General features: G+C 54.1%; 8 protein-coding genes across 8 annotated transcripts; 5 read left to right on the forward strand and 3 right to left on the reverse strand.

Annotated features, from left to right (window-relative positions):
• Positions 1 to 828: 828 nt before the first annotated feature.
• Positions 829 to 2,570, forward strand: PG997_015221 (WD repeat domain-containing protein; the record flags this gene model as incomplete). The annotated part of the gene is made up of 2 exons (XM_066819535.1): positions 829 to 958; positions 1,030 to 2,570. The coding sequence occupies 2 exons, from the start codon at positions 829 to 831 to the stop codon at positions 2,568 to 2,570; spliced, it is 1,671 nt and encodes a 556-aa protein (XP_066660420.1).
• A 1,762-nt stretch (positions 2,571 to 4,332) lies between these two features.
• On the forward strand, positions 4,333 to 8,858 carry PG997_015222 (SNF2-family ATP dependent chromatin remodeling factor snf21; the record flags this gene model as incomplete). The annotated part of the gene is made up of 3 exons (XM_066819536.1): positions 4,333 to 4,428; positions 4,532 to 8,578; positions 8,637 to 8,858. 3 exons carry the CDS (start codon positions 4,333 to 4,335, stop codon positions 8,856 to 8,858), a joined length of 4,365 nt encoding a protein of 1,454 aa, XP_066660421.1.
• A 663-nt stretch (positions 8,859 to 9,521) lies between these two features.
• On the reverse strand, positions 9,522 to 10,793 carry PG997_015223 (uncharacterized protein; the record flags this gene model as incomplete). Its single annotated transcript, XM_066819537.1, has 2 exons — positions 9,522 to 10,576; positions 10,673 to 10,793. 2 exons carry the CDS (start codon positions 10,791 to 10,793, stop codon positions 9,522 to 9,524), a joined length of 1,176 nt encoding a protein of 391 aa, XP_066660422.1.
• A 798-nt stretch (positions 10,794 to 11,591) lies between these two features.
• Positions 11,592 to 12,821, forward strand: PG997_015224 (acyl-CoA dehydrogenase/oxidase; the record flags this gene model as incomplete). The annotated part of the gene is made up of 1 exon (XM_066819538.1): positions 11,592 to 12,821. The coding sequence occupies one exon, from the start codon at positions 11,592 to 11,594 to the stop codon at positions 12,819 to 12,821; it is 1,230 nt and encodes a 409-aa protein (XP_066660423.1).
• A 1,898-nt stretch (positions 12,822 to 14,719) lies between these two features.
• PG997_015225 (uncharacterized protein) lies at positions 14,720 to 16,726 on the forward strand (the record flags this gene model as incomplete). The annotated part of the gene is made up of 3 exons (XM_066819539.1): positions 14,720 to 15,151; positions 15,199 to 15,639; positions 15,698 to 16,726. 3 exons carry the CDS (start codon positions 14,720 to 14,722, stop codon positions 16,724 to 16,726), a joined length of 1,902 nt encoding a protein of 633 aa, XP_066660424.1.
• A 614-nt stretch (positions 16,727 to 17,340) lies between these two features.
• Positions 17,341 to 18,252, reverse strand: PG997_015226 (UNC-like C-terminal-domain-containing protein; the record flags this gene model as incomplete). The annotated part of the gene is made up of 1 exon (XM_066819540.1): positions 17,341 to 18,252. One exon carries the CDS (start codon positions 18,250 to 18,252, stop codon positions 17,341 to 17,343), a length of 912 nt encoding a protein of 303 aa, XP_066660425.1.
• A 61-nt stretch (positions 18,253 to 18,313) lies between these two features.
• PG997_015227 (Sad1 unc domain protein) lies at positions 18,314 to 20,884 on the reverse strand (the record flags this gene model as incomplete). Its single annotated transcript, XM_066819541.1, has 1 exon — positions 18,314 to 20,884. One exon carries the CDS (start codon positions 20,882 to 20,884, stop codon positions 18,314 to 18,316), a length of 2,571 nt encoding a protein of 856 aa, XP_066660426.1.
• Positions 20,885 to 22,236: 1,352 nt separating this feature from the next.
• On the forward strand, positions 22,237 to 24,661 carry PG997_015228 (exocyst complex component; the record flags this gene model as incomplete). The annotated part of the gene is made up of 2 exons (XM_066819542.1): positions 22,237 to 24,485; positions 24,556 to 24,661. The coding sequence occupies 2 exons, from the start codon at positions 22,237 to 22,239 to the stop codon at positions 24,659 to 24,661; spliced, it is 2,355 nt and encodes a 784-aa protein (XP_066660427.1).
• Between the last annotated feature and the right edge of the window lie 213 nt (positions 24,662 to 24,874).

Below are 24,874 nucleotides of genomic sequence, written 5' to 3' on the forward strand. Positions count from 1 at the left end.
GTTACACCAGAACCTCTCGCCTGAGTCGCGATCGTGGGACTTTCAGTACAGGAGGGGGTGGTTGGGGCGCGCTTCCGAGGTGAGCTGCCGAGGCAGGCCGCTCTCTAGATAAACCGGAGAGGCTCGAGTAACCATATGTGACGACTTGGACTTGGAAACGCGTAGGAAAGTCGCATTGCTAGGGGGAAACCACTCGACCTTTTGGCATCAGGAGACTTTCAGGTATCTTTTTTCTCTCTCGCGAAATAGTGAGGTATAGAAAGTTGAGCACACAGGAGGGAGGCGTTTCGCTGGGAACTTCTGAGATATCTATCGAGGGAGGGAGTTGTAGAGTGGGTAACAAAAAGCGACTGTGAAGCTATTGGTCCCTTGGATTTGATAATGATTGTAGGTAACCCGTCAACTCGGACATGAATCGCGGGCATTAACAATTAGAGGGTCTTTGGGGGTGCTCCTCCAAAGAAATTGTGGTTCTCCAGGCCCTGCCCGATGCCGATACAAGCGATCCTCCGTCATTAACCAGTCGTATCATGGCTTGGCGTACCACATGCTGTCACTGAAGCTGCACTGAAGCGCTTCACACGGTGGTGGGTGGGTTTTAGTTCATGCTGCTGGCTCTTTGCGCTCTCCATCCGAGCCATCTCCAGGCTTTGCTAGGCTTGGGAATGGCTGGGTGGGGTAACACTGTGACACGAACCTGCGCCTAAACCACAAGCCACTAACGTAACATCTGCGGTAAGCTTCGTTTCCTTCAGCCTCGTGATCGCTGTCTACAATCTTCTCTTCGACCAGCCGCGCTACCCATCAACGACCCATCATTTGACCGAGATGAGCGACGACGACGAATTTCAGGTCGAAGGACCAGACCTGGCCGAAGATGACCCCATGCGCGCCTTCCTACCGACCTCTTTCGGCAAGAAATCCAAAGAGGCTGACATTTCCGCGCAACTCGAGCGCAGTAAGCGACCAACAGAAAAGCCACAGTTAGAGAAGGGAAGGAGGTCCAGCAGCGACCCGAATCGAGCTCAGATGCTGGGAAGGTTAGCGACGATGACGATGACGACTCGGATGACAGCGAGGACGAGGATGAATATCCCACGTCGCATGAGATGGTCATCAAGACACACGACCGCGCAGTCACTTCAGTATCCCTGGACCCGGCCGGTGGCAGACTGGTGTCAGGATCTATCGACTGTACTGTGAAGCTGCACGACTTCGCCTCCATGACTCCCACCACTATCCGCGCTTTCCGGAGTGTCGATCCCTACCAGACCAAGGCTTCAGCTGCTTCTGAGGCGCATCCGATTCATCATGTCGAGTTCAACCCTCTCGCCGGAAGCATGTTTCTATGTATATCAGCACACCCCCAGGCCAAGATCCTGTCTCGCGACGGCGACGTTATCACCGAGTTCGTCAAGGGCGACATGTACCTGCGGGATATGAATAATACGAAGGGACACGTATCGGAAATCACCACCGGTACCTGGCACCCCACCGACAAGAACCTGTGCGTTACGGCAGGAACAGATAGCACGTTGCGCATCTGGGATATCAACAACAAACGCTGTCAGAAAGAAGTATTGGTCTTCAAGTCCAAGGCCCTCGGCGTTGCAGGCAGATCAAGAATGACCGCAGTGGCTTGGGGAGCTCCGGCCCAAGGTGGAAGCAACGTCCTGGTGTCGGCAGCTTTGGATGGCACATTGGTCATGTGGAGTGGCAATGGCCCCTGGTCACGGCCTGCTGCCGAGATCAGAGACGCACATAAAGCCAACACATGGACTGGCGGAGTTGACATCAGCTCCGATGGTCGCATGGTTGTGACTCGCGGCGGTGACAACCTGATCAAGCTATGGGATACTCGCAAATTCAAGGAGCCTCTTGTCACTGTTGACCATCCGTCGACATCGGATCACTACCCGATGACGAATATCAAATACGGACCCAATTCGGCCAGCATCATCACTGGTTCGAGCACCGGTCATTTGCATATCCTCAATCCAGGAAACTTGAGTGCGGAATATACAACACCCATCACTCCTGGCAAACCGCTGGTCACCGTGAACTGGCACCCCAAGATCAATCAAATCGTCACTGGTTCGGCTAACGGTGAAACACACATTCTATACAACCCCAACATGTCAACGCGTGGTGCCAAAGATGTCATGTCGAGGGCACCGAAGAAACGACACGTCGATGACAATCCGGAGTTCACCACGGATCAGTCCCTTGGTCTTTCAGGCGACGCGATCGTGGCTCCTGGCGCACTTTCGGGCTCGCGAAAAGCCGGTGTTACTGCTTCGGGCAGATCGAAAGACCCCCGAAGACCCCAAGTCCAACAGATCACGCCCTTCATGCGCAATCAACCCGATTCCAAGCATGTTAGCGAAAATATTCCGCTCAGCAAGATGTTGTACGAAGACCCTCGAGAAGCACTGCTCAAATATGCAGATTTGGCCAAGAAGGACCCAAAGTTTACTGGCGCCTATGCTGATACGCAGCCTGTGACTCAATACGCGGAGGTGAGCGACGATGAGGATGAGGGCCCTGACAAGAAACGGGTCAAGCGGTGAAAAGCTGGAGGGGTAAACAGCGGTATTACGAGAGGAGCGTTCCTGGTGGCTTTGCCTGCCTCAAGTGCCTAGTACAAGTATGGGCCAAGAAAGCCCAGGCTGTCCAGCAATAGGGTGTGCTCGGGGCAGGCGTTCGCACCCCTGGCGTTGGGCAGGCGGCAAGGCCTCGACTGCCGCGATGAATTGTCTGGATCTACGTGGTTACATGGGTCCAATTAGGGACGTCATGTCTTGATGCGGAAACCGCCAGGCAGTCTTAACTAATCATGCGCGTATAATCTTACTTTAGCCTCCAAAAGCTGTGGAGACGCGGCCTGGTAGGACAGCAGCGTTTAAGCATAAAAAGATGGGAAGCTTTCCGTCATACGTGGTATGCGTCCTCTAAATGTAAGTGCGCAACAAGGGGACTGGGATCAGATCGACCAATGAAACGAGGAGCGCATTGCTTGACGATCTTGTTCCAACGCCCAGGTTATACTGCCAATAAGCTTTGGGGTTGGATGCTGAAAAAGGAACTCACTGACTGACGGCGATTGCTTGCGACTGCGGGACAAAGAGCTGCTTTGCGAAACGGCCAGCCATAGTGCGCTCGCAGCCAACACGGCCAGAGAGGCCTTTTTGAATCAAACCAACTCTTTACTTTTTTCAGCCTACCTGCATTCACATTGTGCTTATTGACAAGAGCTGCAACAGCGACATTCATCTTTAATAGAAGCCCTCATTGAATGTAGGTGTTACCTGTCTTCAATGGAAAGCAAGCAATTCAACCTGAGCCACGATGAAGCATAGCTGCTGTATCTGAGAGCAGCGTTTAATTCTGATTGGCTGCTCTACCAGTGATACGTATCCACACCAGAGGCCAGATCCACTCGGAGTATAGTGTTTCCGGGGTCACGGACCACAGTACGAGCATTGCGTCCAAAACACACTTGGCACGCTTCCCAATTTCAGGCAGTCGGCAGTGGTCAGTGTTCCCAGCCAGCAAATTTGGCAAAGGCTCCCCAGGTTCGTCTCTCACATCAAACCATCTCACTCCACGCCATCAATCGGTCGCGCATCCAAAAAACGAGCCGCATCGCCTATCCCCCCTCTAAATCCATCGACAACCATCGGGAAGAGGCAGCAACCTTCGTTTTCCGGCACTTTTGCACCACCCGACCGGCCCTTCTACCGACTTTTTCGACGCGGCGGTTTTCTGAACTCCCAATCCGCCCTCCGCGTCCCACGTCCTCTTACCATTTGCGAAGCCCATCCTACACACTACCACCACCAACTACCACACCCGCGCTCGCTTTCTAGTCTCCACAGCGCGTTTTGTCCATCGATTCGTCCCTTTCCCATCGCAATCATTACCCTTATTTCGCTTTAGTCGCGTCTGGAACTGCATTATCTTTCGCCGGCCTGCGCTCCCTGGCTGTATACGTTGCAATTACGCGCTGCCAAAATCTATTGTCTAGGATCGCCGAGATAGTATAGTAAGTCCTGGCGCAACTTCACCCACCCCATAACTTTTGCGACGCGTCCAGTTTTATCTTTTCACCCCATCAGTCCGCCATTGCCTGTGTGCTATCGTGTTCTCGTTGCTTTTCTTTACCTGCAGGAAGCTGAGCGACTGGCCTTTTTTACTAACGCGACCTCTCCCAAATAGTCCACTCGGGGCAAATAGTCATGACCTTGTGATCAACGATCCTACAACAGCTCGAAGCCGAAGTTCCATAGAAGTCCACTTGACCGGTCACTAATAAAGTGCCGGATCTTGATCATGGCATCGGTTCAGGCGCCCCCTGCTGTCCAGCACCCTGGGCCTCAGGGTATGCCTCAGCAGATGAATGGCCAACAGATTAAGGAGATGTTCATGGTTAGTATTCTCTGATCCCTTACCCCCTCGGCGAGCTTCGTCAAAAACTCAACTCTGGTTATATCTGCCTCGTCGTAATTCGCCTTTGCTAATTCGTTCACAGCGTTTCAAACAAATGCAAGAACGAGGTGTGCCCAAGTCCGATCCCGAGTATATGAGGCTCAACCAGATCCTGGTGAACGTCCAACAACATCAACAGATGCAGAATGCCTTCCGCCAACAACAACAGCAGCAGGCAATGCAGATGCAGCAGCAGCAACATCATCAACAACAAATGCAACAACATAATGCCACCAATGGCGGACAAGTCAATGGAGCACCTTCCGGATCCCAGGCCCAGCAGCCACCTGCGCCTCAGCCATCACAACCGGCTAGTTCAGTAGCACTGGGCGCGTCTGCACTTCCTTCCACGTCAGGACCTCAACCGACTGCGGCCTCGCCTTCAACGGCATCTTCAGCCTCGCAATTCTCTCAACAGCAGCTTAGTTTGTTGAGACAGCAAATCCAGGCCTTCAAGTTCCTTGGCAAGAATGCCGGTGTCCCCTATGCTGTGCAGCAGGCCCTCAGTGCCCAGCGCCAACGTAGACAGGCTGTTGTTGAGCACTCTACTCCAGCTCAGCCTGCCCCTGCTACGGCCGCCACTCCTGTCCCCGAATCCGTCAAGGCTGCGTCCGTAGGGCCCGATGTGACTCCCGCTGAACCCGAAGCTCCGCCTGCACCCAAGGGACCCACATATAAGATGGTGAAGTCGCCTTACGAGTCGGGTCTTTTGCGACGGGAGATCACCTATTTCGACCATAGCCAGAGGAAACAGCGCCTGGTTGTACCCAGCTGTTTCCCCACCGGCGTTGACTTGGAACAAATGAGGCATGAGCGCGAAAAGATCATCTTCAGCCGCATGCGTGCGCGGTATTCCGAACTCAAGGCGCTTCCCGGAAACATCGCCCACTGGGACACCACTAAAGATACGATTGAGGCAGATGACACCATGAAGCGGAAAGCCATCATTGAAATGAAGGCATTGGGTCTCTATGCTAAGCAAAGGAACCTTCGGGAAAAGGTTGGGCGACAGATGATGCACTACGACAACCTGGCTATGACCACGAACCGCAGTCAATATCGCCGCACCAAGAAGCAGAATGTTCGCGAAGCGCGCATCACCGAGAAGCTGGAGAAGCAGCAGCGAGACGCTCGCGAGCACCGTGAAAAGAAGAAGCACATTGACTTCCTCCAATCCGTGCAGAACAACAAGTCGGAGATCCTCGAAAGCGCCAATGCGGCTAGAGCCAGAACCGCCAAGATGGGTCGCACAATGTACTCTCATCACTTCAACATCGAAAAGGAGGAACAGAAGCGTATTGAGCGAACTGCCAAGCAACGTCTGCAGGCCCTCAAGGCCAACGATGAGGAGGCTTATCTCAAACTGCTTGACCAAGCCAAGGATACGCGTATCACCCATCTGCTCAGACAGACCGATGGCTTCTTGGCTCAACTGGCCTCATCTGTCAAGGCACAGCAACGGCAGGCTTATGAACTCCATGGTAACGGCGAGGCCCCCGAAGATGAGGAAAGCGAGGTCGACGAGGGCGAGGATGAAGACGGCGGTCGCAAGATTGACTACTACGCAGTGGCCCATCGTGTTAAAGAGGAAGTCACACAGCAAGCCGATATGCTCGTTGGTGGTAACCTCAAAGAGTACCAGATCAAAGGTCTGCAGTGGATGCTGTCATTATACAACAACAACCTCAACGGTATTCTGGCCGATGAAATGGGTCTCGGAAAAACAATCCAGACCATCAGTTTGGTCACCTATCTCATTGAGAAGAAGTTGCAAAACGGCCCGTACTTAGTCATTGTGCCTCTGAGTACTCTGACTAACTGGAACCTCGAGTTCGAGAAGTGGGCTCCGGACGTCGCCAAGGTTGTATACAAGGGCCCACCGAACGCTCGAAAGCAACAGCAGGATAAAATCCGCCAAGGCCGTTTCCAGGTCCTGCTTACGACTTACGAGTACATCATCAAGGATCGCCCGGTTCTGAGTAAGATCAAGTGGTTCCACATGATCATCGACGAAGGTCACCGAATGAAGAACACCAACTCGAAGCTCAGCGCAACGATATCCCAATACTACAGCACGCGGTTCCGCCTCATTCTTACTGGTACTCCTCTCCAGAACAACCTTGGTGAGCTATGGGCCATGCTTAACTTTGTCCTGCCGAACATCTTCAAGTCGGTCAAGACGTTCGATGAGTGGTTCAATACGCCTTTCGCAAACACCGGCAGTCAGGACAAGATGGAGCTTAACGAAGAAGAACAAATCCTGGTCATTCGACGTCTCCACAAAGTTCTGCGACCCTTCTTGCTGCGACGTCTGAAGAAGGATGTCGAGAAGGATCTGCCCGACAAGACCGAGAAGGTCATCAAGTGCAAGTTCTCCGCCCTGCAAAACCGCCTGTACAAGCAGATGGTCACGCACAACAAGATTGCTGTGAGCGACGGCAAGGGCGGAAAGGCCTCGGTTCGTGGTCTGAGCAACATGATCATGCAGCTCAGGAAGCTCTGCAACCATCCCTTCGTGTTCGACGAAGTGGAGAACCAGATGAACCCCTTGAGTACGGCCAACGATTTACTGTGGAGGACATCTGGCAAATTCGAGCTTTTGGACCGTATTCTCCCCAAGTACAAGGCCAGTGGCCACAGAGTTCTCATGTTCTTCCAGATGACTGCCATTATGGACATCATGGAGGATTTCCTGCGGTTCCGCGGCATCCAGTTCCTTCGACTGGATGGTACCACCAAATCTGAAGATCGATCAGATTTGCTGAGGGTTTTCAACGCTCCTGATTCGCCTTATTTCATGTTCTTGCTGTCCACGCGTGCAGGTGGTCTCGGTCTCAACCTCCAGACTGCTGACACCGTCATCATCTACGATTCTGATTGGAACCCGCATCAAGATTTGCAGGCTCAGGATCGTGCTCATCGTATCGGTCAGAAGAACGAGGTCCGAATTCTTCGACTCATCAGTTCCAACTCCGTCGAAGAGAAGATTCTGGAGCGCGCCAGGTACAAGCTTGATATGGATGGCAAGGTTATCCAGGCTGGTCGTTTCGATAACAAGTCCTCAGAAACGGACCGTGACGCTATGCTGCGTACATTGCTCGAGACCGCCGATATGGCCGAAACTGGCGACCAAGATGAAATGGATGATGAGGAGCTCAATATGATCCTTGCCCGAAACGACGACGAACTGACTCTCTTCAACAAACTCGATGAGGAGCGAGCCAAGGACCTGACTTACGGCAATGCTCCCGGGTCTAAGCAGATGCCCCGTCTTATGGCTGAAAACGAACTGCCGGATATCTATCTGAATGAGGGTAACCCCGAGCCTGAAGAGGAGGAAGAGGTCCTTGGTCGCGGCGCTCGTGAGCGTACTCGCGTCAAGTACGATGATGGCCTGACTGAAGAGCAATGGCTCATGGCTGTCGACGATGACGAGGATTCGCCGGAGGCCGCCGCGGCGAGAAAGAATGCTCGCAAAGAGAGACGGGAAACCAATCGATTCAAGCGCCTGGCCGCGATGAACAATACCTCCGGGGCAAACTCGCCAGTCGCTAGTAGGGCATCCACTGAGGAGGTTGAGACACCACCGAAGAAGCGAGGTCGCAAACCGGGCAGCAAGAACATCGAGAAGCGGAAGGTGGAAGATGAAGATGGCGAGCCACCTGCGAAGAAGCGCCGTGGGCCCGGCGGACGGCCCAAGGCGGTGGCAACTAATGGCAATGACTCTCGCATACCACCTGAGACGCGCCAGATCTTGCAAAGGACTCTACGCAGCATTCATGACGGATTGATGTCATTAGAGGCCGACGACCCCATTGAACCTGAAGAGAAGGATGAAGATGGGGACGACGAGCCTATCAAGCGACTCATCATTGGTCCTTTCATCAAACTGCCCTCGAAGCGTGACTACGGCGACTACTACCTTCTCATTCAGAACCCTATCTGCATGAACCAGATAATGGCAAAGATCAAGAAGGAGGAGTACAACAGTGTCAACGACATGCGCAAGGACATCATGCTCATGTGCAGTAACTGCAAGACGTACAACGAAGACGGCAGTCTACTTTACTCGGATGCCATTGTCATGGAGGTAAGTTCAAGACGAGCATAGAAACGTTGAGGGACTTTCGCTAACTTTGTGTCAATAGAATTACTTTAATGCCAAAGCGCAACAGGCGCTTAGCGACCATCCAGAGCTGGCCGAGCTGGAGGATCCCTCCGCCAAGGAGAGCAGTGCTGCGCCCACCACCAGTGCCGGAACCCCGCAGCCGCTGGCAAATCCTACCCGGATCAAACTGGTATCAACAAACGGGGTCGCCCCTGTTAATGGAGGGGCCAGCGATGCTCCTAGCGAACAGGGCGGCGAATAATAATACCCGCTGACAAATTTTTTGGGCGGCATCATAATTGACAATCCGATAGACCTGCGACTTTCTTCTACACTTCTGGTCTCCTTTGATCTGCCAAGGAAAGATCGGGGAGAATTTGCATATCAGGCTGTTGTGACATCTTTGCAAGACACGGAAAATTCGTTGGGGGCGTTAGGGTTGCTTTTTTCATCTACATCAAGGGCAACGGACCTCGACGGTAAAGAGGAAACGATTGGTACGTGTATCAGAAACTCACAACTTTGGGAACTACACCTACGTTGTTTTGGGCGAGCAAGGAAAGGGACCAACGAACGCGATACCCCGACCTTAGCTTCTTTTTTCATATGCTTCTTTTATCTTCCATCACTTTGATGATGGGAGAAGCGATGGTTTCAGGCTCTGGAGCATGGAGCTGATCCTCTACCCGGGGATCCAAGAAGAAGAGACTGTAGGAATACCAGGAATAGCGATCCTGACAGTGTAGCAGATGTACTTCTAATAGAGATAGTGCAGAAGATTCAATGCATTATAAATTTCATATCGACTTCAGATACCGAGCCAGGCCGGTGTTTATACACGTTTATGTAGTCCTATAATCCTAGTTCTTTCAAAATAGCATCATTATGTTGTCCAACACTAGGCACCTCCTCCATCTTGGCATTGTCAACATCCGAGACTCCTGGCGGAAGTAATGCCGGCACGGGCCCCCTGTGAGGTCCCAACTTCTGTCCATCGGCGCCGTGCCTTGAGCTGTGGGTGTTCCCAGACACCCTGCATGTCGCTCACCTTGGCATTGGCAATGCCCGCCGCGTCGAGCCTTGCAATGACCTCTTCTGCCGAGAGTTGGCTGAAAGACCGGATCATGATGTGCTGCAGGGCCTCGCGGTTTTCCACTCGCTTCAGATTAGTGGCGAACCGCGTGTCCACCGCCAGCGCCGCATCGTGCAGCACTTCTGCACAGAGCCGCGTCCATTCTCGCTCGTTCTGGACACCCAGCATGACGGAGCCCCCGCCGCCCGTCTCGAAGGGGCCGTAGGGGTAGATTGCGGCGTGGAAAGCGCCCATGGGCCGGGGCCCCGGCTGGCCTTGGTAGGTGTAGTAGAGCGGGAAGCTCATCCACTCGACCATGGCCTCGAGCATGGAGATATCAATCCGGCAGCCCGTTTTGGGGTCCGTCTTGTCCCGCTCCCGCCGCATCAGCGCGCCCATGATGCTGGTCAGGGCGTACATGCCCGAGGCGATGTCGGCGATGGAGATGCCGACTTTGGCGGGCGACTTGCCGTCGGCGCCGCCGGTCGTCGAGAGGAGGCCGGCTTCGCTCTGCACGAGCAGATCGTAGGCCTTTTTGTCGCGGTAGGGCCCGGTGGACCCGTAGCCGGAGATGTCGCAGACGATGAGGCTCGGGTGTTTTTCTTTGAGGGAGTCGTACGAGAGGCCCAGGCGGTCTGCGGCTCCCGGGGCCAGGTTTTGGACTAGCACGTCGGCCGGCAGGTCGGCGATGAGTTTGCGGAGGATGGAGAGGTCCCGGGGCTGTTTGAGGTCGAGGGCTAGGCTTTCTTTCGACCGGTTCGCCCAGACGAAGTGCGAGGAGAGACCGGGACCGACGCGGGAGTCGTAGGAGCGGGCGAAGTCGCCGGCGCCGGGGCGCTCGATTTTGATGATGCGGGCGCCGAGGTCGGCTAGGTGGCGGGTGCAGATCGGGGCGGCGATGGCTTGTTCTAGGGGAGACGACGGTTATGCCGTGGAGGGGAGGTGGGATTTGTCTGGCTTATTGGGCTTGGGCTTGGGCTGGGATGTGGATGTGGATGTGGAACGTCTTGTGCTGCTGGTCCAGAAGCTCCGTCGGGCTGTTACTACTGGCGGTGGTGATGCGAGGAGTCGCGACGGTCTATAGCCGTGGAGGAGCGTGAAGCTCCTCGGCGCTTTGCCTGCCATCCCAAGCACAACTCGACCCAATGATTTGTGTCCGATAAGAGGGTTATTACAAATATCCCTGTGTTATAGTTAGTGATTCGGATTATTGCTTAGGTATAACTTTGAATTATGTTATATCAAATGATCAAACCGGCACAGCAAATGTCCATACGCTGACTGGTACGTCTCGACTTACAAGCCGAGGTCCACTTTAGGGGATCTGATCCCCGGTTTCCTTGGCGATCTTAGAGTGCGGAGTGCGGAGTGCGGAGAGACGGTTCGACGCCCGGGACGAGACGAAGTAAACTTTGCTGCGCGGCTACTGTAGGTTATTTCGGCATCACCAGACCGGACGGGTGTTCAGGAGAGTAAAGAACTTGGAGGGGTAAAAATGCAACAGTGGTCTTTTGTAGTCCAGCAGTATTCCAAGAGATTCGCCCACTGCTGCATACTTATCCGTGTAAGTGATGATCTACTTGATGCATCTGGGGTAGCGGGGTTAAGCACCCCGCTGCTATTTCCATTATCGTCGACGCTGTGTTATGTTACTACCGAGGTTCGTTGAGAAAGCTAGAACTGAGGTATCGTTCACGTCAACAGTTGATTTTACCTCTGAATCTACTCACCCACTACCTGCAAGCATTCCACTTCATCCGAGTGAAGCTAAAGGGAAAGAGAATGTCTCGAGCTTTGCGGCAGCTTACAAGAGCGGGTCGTGGCTTTGCCAGATCCCTGTTGCAGAAAGCGAGTCCAAATGTATCAGGCAGCAATGTTGCTGCCCATCGCAGATGCTTCTCAGCCACGAGCCGGCGGCATATCATGGAAACAATTGGTTTCACCGAGAATCAGATGACAGTCCGAGAAGCTGTGGCAACCTTGTGCGCCAAGTTCTCCAACAGTTACTGGCAAGAACATGATCAGCACGAACAAGACCCCAAGGAGTTTCACGCAGCTCTGGCCAAGGACGGATGGTTAGGAATCGCACTGCCGGAAGAACTGGGAGGGTCTGGACTTGGCATCTCGGAAGCAACCATGATGATGCAGACCATCGCAGAATCCGGAGCGGGTATGGCAGGCGCCCAATCGATCCACGGCAACGTCTACGCGACCCAGCCACTGACCAGGTTCGGCAGCCGGGAGCAGCGGGAGGGCACGATTCCCAAGATCATCTCGGGCGAGTGGCGGACGTGCTTCGGCGTCACGGAGCCCAACACAGGACTCGACACGCTCCGCCTGCGCACCCTGGCTCAGAAGAGTGCAGATGGTAAATCATACAGTGTCACGGGCCAGAAAATCTGGATCACATGCGCACAGGTGGCGCGGAAGATGATGCTGCTCGCCCGCACGACGCCGCTCGAGGAAGTGAAGAAGCCGAGCGAGGGCCTGTCACTATTCTGCATCGACCTCGACCGGGAAAACACGCCAGGCCTGGACATGCGCAAGATCAAGAAGATGGGCGGCCGCGCCGTCGACGCCAACGAGGTCTTCTTCGACAACTACCCGATCCCGGCCGACACGCTGATCGGGACCGAGAACCAGGGGTTCAAGATCATCCTGCACGGCATGAACGCCGAGCGCTGCCTGCTGGCCGGCGAGGCCCTGGGGCTGGGCTACGCCGCGGTGGCGCGCGCGGCCGGCTATGCGCGCGAGCGCGTCGTGTTCGGGCGGCCGATCGGGGCGAATCAGGGGATCGCGCACCCGCTCGCGGATGCGTATATGCGGCTCGAGGCGGCGAAGCATGCGACGTATCATGCGGCCCGGTTGTATGACCTAAGCCAGAGAACCACGACGGAGGGTGGTGAGAGTTCGAAGATCCGGCAGGATGCGGTGGGCGTCGCGGCTAATACTGCCAAGTACCTCGCGGCTGAGGCGGCGTTCACGGCGTGCGAGCGGGCTGTCTTGACGCATGGCGGCATGGGGTACGCGGTCGAGTACGACGTTGAGCGGTGGCTGCGGGAGTGCCTGGTGCCACGGATCGCGCCTGTGTCAAGGGAGATGATTATGAATTATATTGGGGAGAAGGTGTTGGGACTGCCGAGGAGTTATTAGGTTGGTAGGTGGGCGAAAGAAGGGGGTCCTTGGATGAGTGCCCGAGATAGGGGGGGCGACGCTGTTCATCAAGTAAAGAATAGGATATTGAAGCTTGATTATACAACACAAGATTGGGATGTCGTGAGCAGAGCCTGCTAGCTATGGCGTTGGACCACTGAATTGTGCTATTGTCGGAGGTCGGCCCGTTGCCCCTATCCTATTCCTACAGCCAACTCCTGTCCCACCAGTGGGCAGGCCATTTCCCAAAGACCATTGGCCTGTTACTTTTCGTTTCGTAAGACCCGACGAACATCTCCCTGCTTCATTTTGATGCAGACAAAATCAAACAATTGAATTCTATAGGGGCAAGACGCCAAAGGATGGACCCCCTGACATCACCTTGTATCACACCCCTCATGTAATTATTGACTTGAACTGAACTTGCGGTCTTCCTTAACATACCTGTTCTTTTATTAGCATAGCTCTTTGTACATCTGAAGAAGCTGCGACACCCAAGTCGCCTTTCTTGTGCATAACATGTAATGCCCATGTAATCTTGGAAAGAGAGATGAATGCGAGTGCTGTGAAGGCCATTCAAATTTCAGATATTCCATTTGCTTTAGTCACAGCGAACTCAACCCTCCCAAGGGCCACAGTTTCACCTACCTTGTCTGTCTGAAGGTCTGAAGAGTTCCCGCCGCGTGATCACCAGTGACTCTTTCGGTCCCCTAGGCGCAGACTTGGTCATCTCCACGCATCATCCCAAGCATCATTTAATGTATCGTGTGCGAAAATTCCCATGGCTAGTTCTTCCAACTTAATGATTTAGGAAATATGTTCCCATCTGTTTGGCTTCCAAAGAAGAAATCCTGTACTGCATTTCCTATTGCGTTGACCCTTTTACCATTATATTCAGGGGTAAATGCTCATGTGTTCAGGTGTTTATTTGGGCCCAAGTATTTTTTGCCCTCAATGTACACTAGACGCGAGCCTGACCAATAATCTGCTGGCAAAGGCCCCTTTCCCTGCCTAATAAGGAAATAGGGATGACACATATCGCCTCAGTACCCAATATGCCGATGCCTAAGCCTGTTTTGATGCGCAGATATAAGTCATGTCCAATGTGAAGCTGAGTGATGGAGTGTTGCATGGCATGACCCGAACGTTTTCTCCGGGATTGGTCGCTGTAGTGAAATGGAGTGGAAACAGAAGTCACGCTGGCCAACATCCCCTCGTCCTTCGTACCTTCCGTTCCGAAATATAGGCACTACAGTCTGGAAAGGAAAAAAGGCAAGAAGTGCTGTTTCACGTCTGAGGGAAGGAGCGTCACTTCATCACCCCTCGACCTGTTTTTTGTCCCTTCCACAACATCCAGTCGAGGCAGGTGCGAGATTGAACGGTTTTCGTTTCGTTCGGTTGTTCAACAGCCTCGTCCTGGCGATATATTACTCCACCTTCCTCCCCCTCTGAGGCACTCGGCGACCCTCGTCTCCAACACATCAACAACCACTTGTGTTCACCACCTTCTAGAAAGTCGGCGACCTTATGGTAGACACTCGGCGATCTTTGCCATCACACATAAACATTCACTCGTTACCATCACTTCTAGAAAGTTAGCGATCTTAGATCTGTGGCACTCGGCGATCATTGTCACCACACGTCAAAACCACTTGCATTCACCACTTCTCGGAAGTCAGCCATCTCAGATCGACGAGGATATTGTATTCACTCCTCTCCAAGGTAAACATCGACGAGTTCCAACTTAGGTATCCTATAAGTTCGGGTCGGAGCGCTCCAAGTTCTCGGAAGATTTCTTCGAGTCCTAATTCTCAACCTACCATCACCAACTCCTCAACCCCCCTCCTCCCACCTCCATTCCACCACACGCAACACCCTTGGCATTGTCTATTTTGGTCATGCAATCCCCTCGCTCCTCCAGTGGAGCCGCTGATTCTTTCAACGGTACACCGGACACACGCTTGACTACCTTCTCTCCCGATGATGGTGTCTCTCGTTCCGTTCGAGCTTCGCATTCTATGGGATTAGGCCTTCGCGATTCGAGAGGCACCACTGTTGCCGCTTCGCCTGCTTCTCTGGATTCTCGTCGTCGCTATCGCGATCCTTTCGTAAATAGCTACGGCCTCTCTCCTACTGCCTCCAGTTTCTCGCCTCAGTCGTCTACTCCTGTTCCACCCGCCAGTGGACCGCCTACTGTCATTGCCACCGGGGAAGCCGACGGCTTCGTTCACCAAGGTCTCAGCACTGATGTTGGCCTGTCACGATGCCTCATAATCTACGTTCCCAATGGTGCTCCCATCCACAAGGTCGAGGTCGATAATTATCTCTCTGTGAGTCATTATGGCCACTGTCCACTTTGTTCTCAGCTAACTCCTAGGAGGTTCTTGCTCAGCGTGGTTTCAATCTGTCGGGTACGAACCAGATTGAGCTTCGCGGCAATGTGGTCTACGCCCGCTTCAGCAACATTCGAGATGCCTGCATCTTCCATCAAAACTCTCAGCTTGGTGGAAAAGGATGGATTGCCCTCTACATCAACCCTCGTGAGTTCTCACAGGCGATCAATCCCACGGGTGGCATCATTACAGCACACGAAGGTCAGGTCGCCCTCGCCGTCTTCGCTCCCCCGTCTCTTGCTGGAACCAATCCTCTGCAGCTGTACGATATGCTGCAGCAAAAGCTACAGAGTGAAGGTGATCTGTTTGCATTCAAGCTGCAGGCTACGGGTGTCGAGGGTAGCGTTTTCAATGCTATTGTTGAATACTGTGAGAACGACGTTTCTCTGCAGGCAGTCGCGAAGCTCCACTTGCATAACACGGAGGTATGTATGGTCGATATTTCTACCAGATGTGAGAACTTTCTGCTAACAAACACTACAGCAAGGGTTCCAGATTTGCATGACGCTCCATCGACCTGACATCCCGGCCCCAGTTCCTGCCCTGCGCCCTGGCAACTCATCGGACTTGGCCAATGACCTACAGCGACTGTCAATCTCACGTCCCCAGGTTCAAACTCCGTTGGGTATGGTTGGTATGGTTTACCCCGGCCCCTATCTGCTGGACCAGTACCAACAAGTGTGGGCATCGCCTCGTTCTATGGGTTATCCCAGAGTTATGGATGCCTACTCCGGCTTTCCTCAGTACCCCAGACCCTTGGATGGATTCAGCAGAAACGGGGAGGCTTATCCCAGAAGCATTGACGGTCGCCGACAGCACGCTATTAGAATCCAGCGAGCTCCCTACCATCACGGCAACACCAGCAGCCAGCATAATCACGTTGACATATCTCGTATCCGAGAGGGTATCGATGTGCGTACCACGATCATGCTTCGCAACATCCCCAACAAGGTTGACCAGGCCATGTTGAAGCGCATCGTCGATGACTCAAGCTGGGGCAAGTACGACTTTATGTATCTCCGTATCGATTTCGCCAACGATTGCAACGTGGGTTATGCTTTCATCAATTTCGTCGATCCGCTTGACATCATCGACTTTGTCCGAGCACGTGGAAACCAGCGATGGAACTGCTTCAAGAGCGACAAGGTTGCTGAGATCTCTTATGCCACGATTCAGGGAAAGGATTGCTTGGTCCAGAAGTTCCGCAACAGCTCGGTTATGCTCGAGGCTGCCCATTACCGCCCTAAGTTGTACTACACCAGCAATGGCCCCGCCCCTGCCCAAGCCGGCGAGGAGGAACCCTTCCCTGCTCCGGATAACCACTCGAAGATGAAGCGAAGCTGTGAGAATGCAGAGCACGTTGGTCTCTTCACTCCTAACGCTGGTCAACACTACCGCGACGAGCAGCGGCGTCGCCGCTCTCAATATGATCGCGGCACTCGCCTGGCAGCTCTCGAGGAGTTCGATTACGAGACGTCGTACCCTCCTTACTCTCACTTCTCTCCGCAGTGAGGCCTTAGGAGTCTTACACGCCCAGCGCAGTCTTCACGTGCCCAGCCCTACCGGTAGATTTACTCATCGTTTCATCGGCAACCGCATGCATTATCCGGCCATTTCCGGCCATCTCCGATCTGATCAGTTCACGTCAGACTACGGAATAATCACCGATTTCGGCACAGCTCCGAGATCTTCGCGATGATCTTCTCTCCTTTCTGCTTCGATTTCCTTGCACTATTCGCGTCGGCTCACCTACTAATATGCCTACCCTTGGGCAGCCACGGTTATCCGCCTCTGCTCTCACTTCTCGACAATTGTCTCAACTCATAATTGGGAATCATTGGGCGCCGCTTGATTCTCGGGTCGATTTGGTATTGCACTTGGTGTGACACCGACGGCGACAGGTACTTAGATAGTCTTGAACGCATTCGTTGTTTTCCCTTATCTTTCCCCTCATGAAGCCCGTGACTGTCCATGATGCCGATGAATGTTATGCGGTGTAGACGAAGGTAAGCACCCAAGGTTAATCATTGCAAGTCCTACTTAGGAAACAAAGTGGTATCTCATTGCTCGTAATTCATTACTCTAGCTTAAATACAATACAAGAATAGCGAAAATGCAACCTGCTGCTATTCTTGATCAAGGTTTGAACCTATACTGTGATCCGTATCCGAGTCCATATCAGGATCGGGATTTTCTGGCAGCGATGGCAATGGCTTCCTCAATGAACCTGTATGAGTTATAGGCGGTCTGGCCGCGCGGTGTGACGGTTCCGCCATTGTGTTATTTGTTGCAATGCTGTTATAGCCTCCCTCGATCATCGGCTCCACGCCATTTTGGACATCTTCGTGGGTGGGAATATTGTTGTGTCCTCCATTACATATAGACAACGCGTGATGATGGGGAGGTAGGCCATCATTGTGCCTCCCTACACTATCTTCCCCGTTTTCTCCCGGTTGAGGGGATGTGGTGGTAGAGGTAGCGTTAGTCGATACTGTTGCCGTCGTAGGGGTGGCAGAAGAAGAAGAGGAAGCGATATGGGGCTCCGTAGTAGTGGCTTCTTCGTTGGCAAGGGAGGAAGAGGAGGATGAGGGGCGTTGATGGTGGTGGTGGTGATGATGTTGGGAAGAACCACTGTTCCTGCGGGAGTGTGAATGGGATGGGCTGAAATAGTCTCTGTTGCCGTCTCCATTCATGTCCCTTGCCTGTTCCGCATCTCCTCGGTCGCGGTCAGGACGGCGGTTCCGGGGCATGTTAGGCTCGGAATCGTAGCCCACGTCTTCTACTTCTTCGCCGTTGTCTTGGAGGCTGGCTGGGGTGGGGGGCTGGTAGTACTCGAGCCCGGCCGAGTCGGAAACGGTTCTCTTGTTAGGAGGTCGATCTTCGTCTTTGTTACGGTTGTTGGAAGAAGAAGGTGCGATCATGGTAGTGGCTCTGATTGGGTGGAGGCGCTCCTGAGAGATAATGTGTGGTTCGGACATGGCGCGGCGCGTGTTATCCGGTTCAGGGGTAGGTGTGCGTTCTTCGATACTCTGCCGCATACTGCTGCCGTTGCTCCGACCATCATCGTCTACGCCATCGATGGGGAGTGAGGGTAGAGGTTTATGCTGTCGTTGTTGAGGAGGGGTGTTCATATCCGGTTCCTCGATCGAATGGCGCAGACCCGTGGGGGGCTGCGTTCCTGGTGCGTTCCCCGCCTCCCCGTCTAACGCCCGCTTTGGGCGTGCTGGGATACATGGGACTGCCCATGCGGCTATTCCCGCCGCCGCCGCCGCCTCCGCTGCCCGGAAGGAACTGGCTCGGGTAGTAGAGCTCGACGCCGCCGTTGGCGAGGCGGCCCGAGAAGATGACAAGGAAGAGGCAGCCGAGCAGGAGGACGGACTGGACGATGGCCATGCGCTTCTGGAAGACAACCTCGTCGGCGAGGGCGCCGAGGCGGGAGCTGACGGCCAGGAGCTCGCGCTCCGACTGGTCGCGCTGCGTCTCGAGGGCGATGACGGTGCTCTGCCAGATCTGGTCGTACTGGACGCGCAGGTCGCGCAGCTCCGAGAGGACCGTCTTGTTGAGCGTGTCGAGGAAGAGGTCGACCTTGGCGACCTGGCGCCGCTCCAGCTTGGATAGGGCCTGCTGCAGGAACTGCGATTGGGACTCGATGTATTGGAGTGACAGGGTCGTGTTGGACTCGAGCGTTTGGAGGCGCTTGGTCAGTTGCTTGAAGAAGGAGTCTTGGACCGTCGGGGTCGAGGCAGGCGCGGAGCTCGTGGGGGTGGTAGTCCGGTTGCGCGGCGAAGCGGACGTGCCTGTCGACCCGGGTTTCATATTAGGAGAGGACTTGGGCGGCGGCGGCTTCACAGAACTGGAGCCGGAAGCAGCTTTGCTCTTAGCGGCTGCTGTGTTCGAAGGTCTGGCAGAAGCAGGAATCGTATGTTTGGTTGGTGGGATAGGGGGCCCAGAGGACTGTGTTGATTCGACTGGGTGTGCCGAAGTCTTAGGGGTTGTTGGGTTTTCAGTCGAGTTGGCTACCGCAGAGGTGGCGGAGGGCGGAGCTGTTGAAGAGGTCGGTTTGGCAGAACCAGCTGGTTCTGTTGTTGGGTTCTGAGACGACGGGCGAGCCGTCTCAGCTTGCGCCTTGTTTGACTCTGTAGACTGTTCATCCTTGAGAGGGGCTTCGGGCATTGGCTTAGGGTCTTCTCCAACTGCAGACGAAGAAGCATTCGACAACGAATCCGAAATCTTGCATGTGGTGCGTTGCTGGAGTTCACGCTCGAGATATGAGCCGTCCCAGAAAGGTAACACGAGGCTCTGCTCGGGTACAGCCACGACCTCCTCCACTAAAATTGGCTCCTCTACTTCTACGGTTTCCTGAATTTCCTGTACAGGTGCCTCCGTCTCCGCGGCGACTGGCTCAGGGGCTGCCTTACTAGGTTCCTCTTCTTCGAAATCTGCGGGGTCTGCTTCCTTCCAGGAGTCCAGCATACGTGTCCCGTGCACTCTGAGGAGCGATAATGGACAGTAGAACTCGTTGCCATAGTGGCTCAAGATCTCGATGCGCAAGTACCTTGCCCAAATCTGGGGGTTCTGAATGAGGAAGGGCTGGATATCTCGCGAGTTGCGCGCTTGGAAGTCGCCCAAGACCTTCCATTTATCCGACTTGATGGGGTAGCGATCACTGACACTGACGCGGAACTGCCTGATCATGCTCGAGAAGAACTCGTAGTTGGCCAGGACGACGGTGTCGACGAGAATATCCTCGCTGAGCTCGACGATAAAGAACTTGTTCGCCGTGGCGCATTCGAGCAGCATGTACGAATCCTTGTTCTCGACCAAGATGGCCTTGGAATTCTTAGCTCCTTTGCTCGTCTTGATGACCGTCGCTCCAGCGTCGAAGGAGGAGTAGGAGTACCTCTCCTTGCACGTCTTGCCAGCGTCCTTGCTCCTGTAGACGTGGGCCAGCCCCTCGTCGTAGGCCACTTTCTCGACCTGGTCCTCCTTCTCCTTTTTCTGCTTTTGTACGGGCTTGCCCGACGAGGTGATCTCGGAGATCTTGTCGGAATAGGCGTCAAAGTCCAGGGAGATCTCGCCCTCCTCGCCTATAGAGCCCAGGTCGTCCCCGGGATAGTCTCCGCGGCCGTCGTGCGGTTTCCGGGTGCGGGCTTCTAGGGGCTCCTGGCCGGCCTTCTTCAACATCATTTCTTTCCATTCTTCAAAGGACATGAATGCGCCCGTGCTCAGGTCGTTGCCGTCGCTGTCCAGCTCGTGCTCCTCTTCGACCTTCTGCGCGGCCTCGCTGGCAGAAGCTGCCGCCGCCGTCGGAGGCGTTGGGTGCGCAGGGTCCGCGGCGCTTTCGGTGGAGGGGGCCGGGGTCGAGGAGTGCGTCGTCGTGAGGCATTGCTGGGGCAGGGTGTGGGTGATGTAGTTGACCGTCCGCGACTCGCAGGTCGACTGGGCGGTGGTGCTGGGTGGTAGCGATCGGGTGGCATCGTGGGCGGTTATCGTCGCGGAGCTGCTGGTGCTGGTGCTGGTGCTGCCGCTGGTGTAGCCGGTGCTGCTCGCATTATCGTCGCCCGGTTGTTGGGCCTGCACCTGCTGGACCCCGGCCACTAACAAGAAGAGAGGGACCCAGATCGGTAGCAATGACCAGACTGAACGCCTGTCCCTATGACGCCACATCATCGTCGCAGTAAATGCATACTCGACCGAAAACTATACTGGGAAGATCAGGTAAAGTCCATGTGGAAGAGAAAAAGGCATTGGCAATATATTATGCAGTCGGAGAAAGGAACACAGGTGTCGGAGATCCTCTGGGATTATCTGTTCATTTGACTCTCCCCGGACGGCCGCAGTAGGTCAGTCAGTCAGCTAATCTCGAATTTCGCCAAAGCCAAGGGCAGGATTGGAACAGTTCTGTTCAGGTGTTCTGCTGTTCTCAGGTCAAGCAACAAGCAAGGTCCAGCCACCCTGCCACTTCTGATCCTGACGTCGAACCGTTGCACTCAACACTTGGGTTTAGCATGCGTGGATAAGCAATTAGCATGCGTAAGCGCTGAACTGCATGCAGGAAATGGGCCTGTGCTACCCCTGGAGGGCCCCGTCGGTTCGGTGCATACCTTGGCCAACATTGAATCCAGTTCATCATCATTGGGGCTGTCTGTCATCAAGTGTCACTTACTACTGCGTACTACCTGCCATTACGCCATTACTGACTTCCAAAAGAGCCGGTATGTATTGAAAGTATACCGATTTTGTGTGTATACACGGGTATTACTACGCATTGATCATCCAAGACCCTACAAAGTCAGCACCTGCGCCCTGCATATTTGATAGTGCTGGGTCCTGCCTGTCCTGATCCCCTACCAGTGCAGGCCGGGGGTTGACCTCAAATGTCCGGGTGATGAATGGAGAGAAAGATAATATCAGCACCCTGCCCCTTTAATGCGTAACAGTTTCAAACAGTGATTGAATGGATACTGGCGGGTCAAATATCCAATGGCAAATACTCGACGGGATATTTACCCTGAGATACATTTTATCTTACCTTACGAGCTGAGGGGAGAGGGAGGCTGAGAAGCTATATCCGAGCTTGGGAGCTTGGTCTATCGCTAGTGAACATCCAAACCTGAGGTAGTGATCCTTAGGGGGTAAAATGTGTGGGGGGTAACAGTAGAAAGATAAAACTAGCGCGGCGCGCCTACAGCTTACAGGGATCACTCCACTGTGACTGCAGCACTGATCCTCAATCGAATCCCAAGTCGCAACTTGAAGCATGAACACTCCGTCCAGGCAGCTGTCGTATCCAGGAACAACAAAGCCGTCAGCACTCGCAGGCAGCAACTTAACGCCTTTCCGCATATCTAGAGCCGGCACCGACGGGAACTCGACTGTCATGATTTCGGAAGCACACCAAAATAACTAGAGTCGTTTCAGCGTGATCCTACCAAGGTTGACTCTCAACTTGCGCCCCCCGCGCCCGACTGCTGCTACTTGAAACAACCACCACGAACGGCCAGAGTGCATCGCGACCCATAATGGCTCCGCGACGAGTCCAGACCTACGATGACTATGGCACGGCTGTGCAGCAAATCATTGTCTCAACATCCGACACTGATTTCCTGGACCAGTTAATTCCCGTGCTGAAAGATGCCTCGTACACCAACCGATCGAATATCCTGACCCAGAACCTGACGCAGTATGCCGAGGCTCGCGAATCCGACATCGAGCGCATCGGCTTAACGAAACACGAAGAGTTCTTGAGCTCGGTCAACCAACTCCAAGATGTCCGCCAGGGCACCGTCACCCTGACCACCGAAATCCTCAAGCTCAACCAGTCCATTCAGGAGAGCACGGAGAAGCTGGCCGAGCAGAAGCAGGCTCTGGTCAGCACGCGTGCCGTGCGGGAAAACATATCCGATGTCTCGGATGCCCTGAAGGAGTCGCTCAAGATCTTGCATGCCGTCAACAACGCCCACGAGCTCATCCGCAAGAAGCAGTACTATGCCGCGCTCAAGTCCCTCGAGGATATGCAGAACGAGTTCCTGATCCCCATGATCCAGAACAAGTACGGGACGCAGTACAAGCTGGCAGACATGATTCAGAAATCCATACCGGCCTCGCAGAAGTCGATTTCTGAGGCTGTCATGAATGACCTCAACACGTGGTTGTTTCGTATCCGAGAGACGTCGCAGTTCCTGGGAGAAGTTGCCTTTTACCACACCGAGATGCGTCGGTCTCGCCAAAGGGAAAGGATAGAGGCAGACGATTTTCTCAGTCATTTCAAGCTAAACTCGGCCATCGAGCTGGTCTTTGACGAAAGTGAGGAGTTCGATGTTTTGGACAACGAGGAGTTGCAAGTTGACTTCACACCCCTATTCGAGGCTTTGCATATCCACGATGCCCTCGGCCAAAATGACAGGTTCCGTAATGACTATGCAGCCACAAGGCGGCGGCAAAAGGAACTTTTGATCCCAGGGTCGGTCAGCCTTACCAGCGATGACGAGTCCTCTCTGAGCAGTCTCCTGGAGGGTATTGCTGGGTTCGCCATCATTGAGAAGGCCACGATGAGGCGCGTGCCTCAGCTACGTACAGCTATCGATGTCGAAGAGCTATGGGATTCCATGTGCTCGGCCGCCATCTCACTCACTACGAAAGCTCTGGGTGAAGTGGGCAACGCCGAGATTCTGCTCAAAATCAAGGGGGTCATCGCACTCTTTGTCCAGACTATGGCAGGCTGGGGCTACTCCGTTTCAAGGCTGGATGAGTTCTTAGTGGAACTCTTCGACAAGTACGCCGACCTCCTGAAGCGGCGGTTCAGCGATGATTTCCAGGAAATTGTCTCCACGGATGACTACATGCCCATGGCCATCAACTCAGTGGAAGAGTATGAGAAGGTGGTCAACGTCAGTTGGTTCACGCAGGACAAGGACATCAGCGAGCTTACTTTCCCATGCGTCCTTCCCTTCTCCCAGATGTATCCCCTCTGCTGTATTGATATTCGAAACTTCCTCAACCAATTCTACTTCTTCTCCGACGATCACTTCCAGCACCCGACGAAGATCGACGAGACCCTGCGCAAGTCTCTTGATGAGCTCCTTACCGAGAAGGTCTGCCAGTCGTTGGTCGAGCGCCTGAGCACCCAGTACTTGGGCCAAATCGTCCAGATCCTCATCAACCTGGAGCATTTCGAGACGGCCTGCCAAGAGCTCGAGCAGCTCCTGATCCGCGCCCGCTCGTCCGCGTCGGCCGGCGGGCCCCTCAAGCTCGCCGCGACGGAGCAGTTCCGCGACAACAAGAAGACGGCCGAGAAGCGCATCTTCGAGCTCGTCAACTCCAAGATTGACGACCTCGTCGAGACGGCCGAGTACGACTGGACCGGCATCACCACGCCCACCGAGCCGTCCAACTACATGCAGACCCTGACGCGCTACCTCTCCAACATCATGAACAGCACCCTCCTCGGCCTGCCCCGCGAGATTAAGGAGCTCATCTACTTCGACGCCCTCTCCCACGCCTCGGACAAGATCCTCGCCCTGCCCCTCAGCAACGACGTCAAGAAGATCAACCCCAACGGCGTCGCCGCCCTCGCCCTCGACGTCAGCCATCTGACCGACTTCGTCGACGGGCTCGAGAACGGCTTCATGCTGCGCAGCAACCTCGACGAGCTCGAGCAGACTATCCAGCTGCTCCAGAGCGAGAACACGGACGAGTTCTTCGACATCTCCACGCGTAACAAGAAGTACAGTCGCGTGCACGCCATGAACGGGCCGGTTCTGCTGGAAAAGTACGTCTTTGCCCTCATACGCATGTCTCAAAATTGCTTTGATCAAAATGCTAACACCACATTGCTGCAGGCTCACTTCACAAATCACTGGTCCCAGTGCCAGCCAGCAAGCTGCCCAAGCTGCTCAGCGATTCGCCAACTTCTCCTCCAACTTGCGATTCGGAGGCAAATCGTAGAGGCTAATTCATGCTACGTCACTGAACCCAAGCAAGACCTACCAACGCAATCACTACCGTTCAGCACATGATATCCGAGACGACGTTAACGAAAGCGAAGCGAGATGATTTTTTCCCGTATCATGACATTCAATTTTTTTATCGTCAGCTCATGCAATAACCCTCGCAGTAATATATGAAATCCCAAAACCACAATCATCAGCAAACTGGATA

The sequence above is a fragment of the Apiospora hydei genome (assembly GCF_038363865.1).
Source record: "Apiospora hydei strain CBS 114990 chromosome Unknown utg000011l_segment0_segment0, whole genome shotgun sequence".
Lineage (NCBI taxonomy): Eukaryota > Fungi > Ascomycota > Sordariomycetes > Amphisphaeriales > Apiosporaceae > Apiospora > Apiospora hydei.